The sequence below is a fragment of the Aphis gossypii genome, unplaced genomic scaffold, assembly GCF_020184175.1.
Source record: "Aphis gossypii isolate Hap1 unplaced genomic scaffold, ASM2018417v2 Contig00762, whole genome shotgun sequence".
In the NCBI taxonomy this organism is placed as follows: domain Eukaryota; kingdom Metazoa; phylum Arthropoda; class Insecta; order Hemiptera; family Aphididae; genus Aphis; species Aphis gossypii.
Genome location: NW_026083269.1, coordinates 54,386 through 60,592, shown reverse-complemented (window position 1 = coordinate 60,592; position 6,207 = coordinate 54,386). Strand labels below are relative to the sequence as shown.

Genomic DNA, 6,207 nt, shown 5'->3' with positions numbered 1-6,207 from the left:
TTTTTAAAATTTTCACCAGTATGACGTTCAGTCATAACTGAAGTGCATAAAACAAATGAATTGAAATTCTAATTTGAGTCTATTCCATGAGCAGTGACCGTGTAGTAAGATTCAATTGATCTACTTTACCAACAATCTGTTGTTAAAGATACTGTTCGCGCCAAACAATTAGCGCAACCAAGTGTCCATGCCCGACGACGACCAGTCTCCTTATCTTCTTCCTTTTAATTGTTTCCCTTCTCTTTTATCCACCTCTCCATAGTTACTTGTTGAATTATTATAATTGTTTTGTTCATTTATTATCGTTGTCGTATATGTTATCTATGTAAGTTATTGGTCAGATGTTGCTGTCCATTATCATTATTTGTTGTTTTATATCATTATTTATTCTTATCATTGTTTTTATTATTATGCGGCCAACGCCCAAATTATTATTATTATTATTATTATTATTATTGTTTTTTCTCTCATAGTTTTGCTGAGCTTTTTTGTATTGTAAGTCGCATTGAGCGCAATCATCACAGCAATTATCGCTATTACATTGTTATATTTATTATTTACATTCGTTGTCAATGCGACACGAATTTCATTATACTTGTCTCACCATTCAGGCGTAAAATTGTTGGAGTTTTTTATTTGTTGCGATCTTCTTCATCATCCGATTTGTCGTGTGTGAATGTCACTACATCGATTCCTACTGAAGGTTAGAGGTTAGTACGTAACACTATACATCGCATACTCGTCGATTACGATCCCTTCGTCTGGTCATCGTGCTGTTCATCTCCCGCATAAGACCGCCAGCACTCGCCGTGGTGTGTGGGAGGCTGCCCAGGTCGTCCAGATCAGCAACCTCTTCGTCAACATCTCAAGACTTCAGTAATTTAAGTCTTGTCCCTAATTGTGTAAGCTCGGTGATCATTGCACCATATCGATCCGACCACCGAGCCCCCTCCCCATAATCAACTTTCACTTTTCCTAAATTCCCTCCCGTTCGTTCGGTCAGTGGACATTAGGTTGCCGACTTGCCAACATTCAGGCGAAGGCATAGGGTTGCCTATCGATTGCCATTTACGGCGTTTTAAAGGTTATGGCCAATGTACCCAACTTGTAATATTCTCGATATGTCGAGTGGTCCTTCGGGTAGTCCCGAGTGAGGGCTCCTACAGATACATATATAAGATTGTCTATCATTTTTTTCACTCTTCTTTGTTCAAGTTGGTATATAGTTTCTATACGTTTTTTTATTGCAGATTGACTTGGAACTTTGTATCTTGGCACAATTGTAGACATCATTTCAATAAAACCATTACCTTCAACTACAGATATTGCCATCATATATTTTGCTATAAAATTTGCAATACAATTGGATACTAACTCTTGACGCTTTTTATTGATTTCTTTGGGAAAGTAGTCATCAGTAATTTTTGTTTGTTTTGCATTTTGTTTATTATGAGAAGAGGAACTAACATTTAAAGGTGGTGAAACACCTTGGTTAATTGAAGATTGGGAAAAGGTAGATTGATTATGGGTATCATGTTAATTGCATGAAGAGTCTAAGTTGTCAACATCACATGGATCTTCATGTAAGATGAATTCTTGCAGAGATTTGTTCCTGAAATACCAATAATAACTGTATCTGTGGTGGAATTTTTATTGATAATAAATTTTAAATTATCAATAATAACCAATTTTAAAATTAATTTTGATATTGAATTAAAATAAAAACCAAGTATTTACCAATTAATATGGTTATTCACAATATTGACATATTATATTGATCTATATATAGTAGATACCTATTAAATATATTAGTAATTAGTAACTACTAACTAGAAGTACACAAATATATGTAAAGAAAACTATAGTTTCCTTATCCATTAATATTTAGTACATTATGATAATAAAGATTAAATCATATATTCTTGTCTTATCACATCGAATATGCCTATGTGATAAGAAAAGAAAGGTTAAAACTACTTAAACACTTTAAAAAGTGCATTGTAACTTATTATAACATAAATTGTAATTTTGTATACCTAGTAAGTTGTAAGGAAGGCATTAATAACCTGGGTTGCTACGCCACCTGGAAAACCGGGAAAACCTGGAATTATCAGGGATTTTTTTATTTGTCAGTGAAATTCAGGGAAACTCAGGGAAATAAGGAAAAATTATGGAAAAATATTTATAATATTAAAGCATGGTTTCCAAAACATATATAACTATTAAACTATGTATTCCAAACTTTATTCATTATTTAGTTTTATATATTCATACAAAAATTATTTTTAAATTATGTCTGATAGATAATTAATATATTAGGAACAAAAACTTGAATCAATATTGCTCTATTTCGACGATATTTCATAACATAATAGGTATCAATATTATTGATTCAATAGTATGTTTAATGCCTTTAATCTATGGTTTAATCTGTATAGGCAGTTAATAAAATATAGATAATAAAGACCAATCTTTATCACTCAATATGTTTAATGTATTTGATATTCTTCTGTGATAACATATTATTTAACTATTTATATCTAATCATTTATTATATTCTATGATAATGCTGGCCATTCATTTTCAAAAATGTTAAATATTATATACTACATACTTGTTAAGTTTTTGTCTGTAAAAATATCATTTATTAATTTATATTTTATTTAAATTGTATCTACTATGGATAAAACGTATTTTCAAAGTAATTGGATTGACAAATATTCTTGGATAAAGGAAGATGTTGGCAATAAAAATTCTGTGTTTTGCAAACTCTGTCAGAAGTCATTTTTTTTAAGCAACATGGGTATTACAGCAATCCTTAGTCATATGAAAGGTAAAAAACACACAACTATTACTAATGCTCAAAAAGAGAGTTATAATGTTAATGATATGTTAACGGCGGCAAACGATGTTAACGCTAATCAATCTACGGTTAAGAATAATTGTACAGTGTCTACCAAAAAACAAAATATTTCTACTTTCTTGAGCGAGATAATGTTACAAGGGCTGAAATAATAATATGGGATTTAAGTTGTATTGAAAATCATTTATCAATGTCGGCTGGTGGGAGATGTGTGGAAATTATGAAATATATGTATCCAGATTCTGAAATTGTTTCAAATATACAACTTCAAAGAGCTAAATTAACCTATGTAATCATTTATGGATTAGGAAAGTATTTTTCTGAGAGTTTAATCTCAGAAGTTCTAGATTCCGATTTTTTTTCTACATCATTTGACGAATCACTTAACAAAATATCTCAAAAAGAACAAATGGATATAATCGTGAGATTTTGGTGCAAGTCATCTAATAAAGTAATTTCTCGTTATTTGACATCATGTTTTTTAGGACACACGACTGCTATTGATTTATTAGAAGCCTTGAAGAGTGCCCTCAAGAATTTTGACCTTAATAAAATGATACATTTATCGATAGATGGGCCTTATGTCAACATTAAAGTTTTAAAGACATTGCAGATGGAATTAGCTAACATGCCCAACATCAATACAGTAATGTTGGAATTGGGTACTTGTGGAATTCACACATTACACAATTCGTTTAAAGTTGCTATGCAGACGAGCAAGTGGGAAATCATTGAGTTTTTAAGAGCTATTTATAATAATTTTAAAAATGTACCTGCTCGCAGATCCGACTATACTAAATGCTCTGGATCATACAAATTCCCTCTCAAGTTTTGTCCAGTAAGATGGCTTCAAAGTATACAAGTAGCTGAAAGAGCTGAAGACATTTTACCAAATTTGGAAAAGTATGTAAATTTTGTTAAAAATACACCTAGAGAACCAACTTCTCTAAGTTATAAAATAATGATTAATTGCTTAAATGATAAACTATTAAAACCCAAACTTGCTTTCTTTAAATCATTGGCAAATGAAGTTGAAACTTTTTTACGGAATTATCAATCAGATGCCCCAATGGCTCAATTTTTGTACACCGATTTAAAAACTATTATGGAAACAATAATGCAAAAATTTATAAAACAGGAAATTTTTGAATCAACTTCTATCACTAGTATTGATGTTACTGATAAGAATAACATTCGTTTAGCCAAATATATTGACTTGGGCTATACAACTCGTCAAGCTCTAAGGAATACTGAACAGATAAATGATAAAGACATGTTAAAATTCAGCCTTGACTGTTCATTGATTTTTCAAAAATTTTGTTCCAAATTACTTGACAAGTCTCCACTAAAGTACCCCATAGTGAAAAGCATTACATTCTGTGATCCTATTATTATTGCAAGTAATGTTAAAATATCTTTACGTCGACTAAAAAATACTTTGGAAATTTTCGTTGACAATAATTTGATCTCTGGTTGTGCAGCTGATAGAGTTGAAAGAGAATTTATAAAGCTTTTTAATAATTTTCAATTTATTGAACGGTGTAAAAATTATTTAAAGACTGATCGCCTGGATGAATTTTGGACAAACTTGCCAAGTATGTGCAATTTGTCTGTTGAAAAAATGCGTTTTCTGAAGACAATTTTCATTTTATTCCATGGGAATGCAGCTGTTGAACGAGGATTCTCTATAAATAAAGAGTGTATATCTGAATATATGAAAGAAGATTCGTTAATTGGACAAAGACATGTTTGGTCAGCCACTAATGCTGCTGGTGGTACTAAAGAAGTAAATATATTAAAAACTATGATTCATGCTGTTCGAAATGCTAGATCTTATTACCATGAAGCATAAGAACAAGCAAAAAAAGAAGATCAAGAAAAGCAGAGATTCAAGAAAACCAAAAAAGAGCTAATGAACAGCTTAAAGAACTCAAAGAAAAAAAAACGACGATTACTTGAAAGTGCTATGAAAGAAACTGAAGCTATTGACGAAGAGATGTCAAAACTTCAAAAATAATTTCTTATCATTTTGTATAAAATGTTAAGTTTTTATTTGATTTCTTATAATAATTAAATTTATTAATAAGACATGTAAAATATTATATAAGACTGCAGTAGCAACAATTGTTGTCAAAGCTGTCTTTGGTTGAGTGCGAATGCCAACAGACAAGACGGGAAAACGTCGTTTCAAAACTCCAAAAACACGTTCAATGACATTTCTTGTACCTATTTGGGCTTTCTGTAATTAACATAAAATTTAAAGTAGGCTACATCAGAATAATGAAGTAATATTTTGACAATATTAATTTTAGTTTTTAATATACATTTAATTTATGAAAAATACAATTTTTATCCATTTATATCAAACTTGATATTGCTTGAGTCATGGTGATGTATATAATTAATATGAATTAGATGTACAGTTGGTACGATAACAACAATATCTGAAAATATGCTTACTTGATATTTTTTCTCGGAATTAGTTGTGGGATTTAGTAAGGGAGTCATAAGATAACTTCTGCATGGATAACTGTAGGTATCTGGTTCGGAATATGAAATGAACACGTTAGTAACGGCGGAAACACACTTTATTTAATCTATTAACAATAAACGACGCGAGTGTGTCGGCGACGACGGTTTGGCAAAAGCTAAAGCTCGTCGCCGCCGCCGACCGGGCCGTCGGCCACGCCTTGAGGCGGCGGCCAGACCGGTTGTCCAGTCGCGTTATCGCGGACGAGAAAAGGCAGCCGCGGTCGTTGCGATAACGACCGCGACATACTCCCCCCCAAGTCCACGAAACGCGACCAGCGCCCTTGACCCTATTCGCCCAAGGGGTCGGTGTCCGCCTCGTGCGTCACCACCATCTCCTCGATCCACCGCTCCACGACTGCCAACTGCGCCTCGGGTGTGGCTGGTGGTTGGGAGGGCTGGATCGGAGGTGTGGGTGTAGGAGCTGGTGCTGGTGGTGCCGCTCCAGGCGCTGGCTCAGGAGCTGGTGGCTGCCCGGTTGGCTGCACGGCTGGCGGCGGAGCTGGTGGCTGCACGGCTGGCTGCAGAGGCTGGAACCGCCCCCGTCTGTCCCGCTGGTACGCCGGCGCCTCTCGGCGGGGGGGTGCCCTCCCCGGAGGTCCTGCCCGCGTCCTAGCAGTAGGCTGCGGGGTGTTAGCCCGCGTGGACCGACGTCCCTCGGCGAACCCCCTCTCGAAAAAGGCCCACACCGTCGGGCTGGCCCGGATCCGGCCGAATGAGGCGGTGGCCGCGCGTTCAGCCGACCAACCGCTCACCATGTCCTCCGGTCCATCCCCGGAGAGCCTCCTGGCTTCTCGGAGGAGCTGCCCGGCCAT

The 6,207-nt window shown here is 35.2% G+C and overlaps 1 protein-coding gene across 1 annotated transcript; it reads right to left on the bottom strand.

Moving 5' to 3' along the window:
• Nucleotides 1-5,682: 5,682 nt before the first annotated feature.
• LOC126555244 (uncharacterized) lies at nt 5,683-6,207 on the bottom strand. Its single transcript, XM_050210194.1, has one exon. It carries the CDS (start codon nt 6,205-6,207, stop codon nt 5,683-5,685), a length of 525 nt encoding a protein of 174 aa, XP_050066151.1.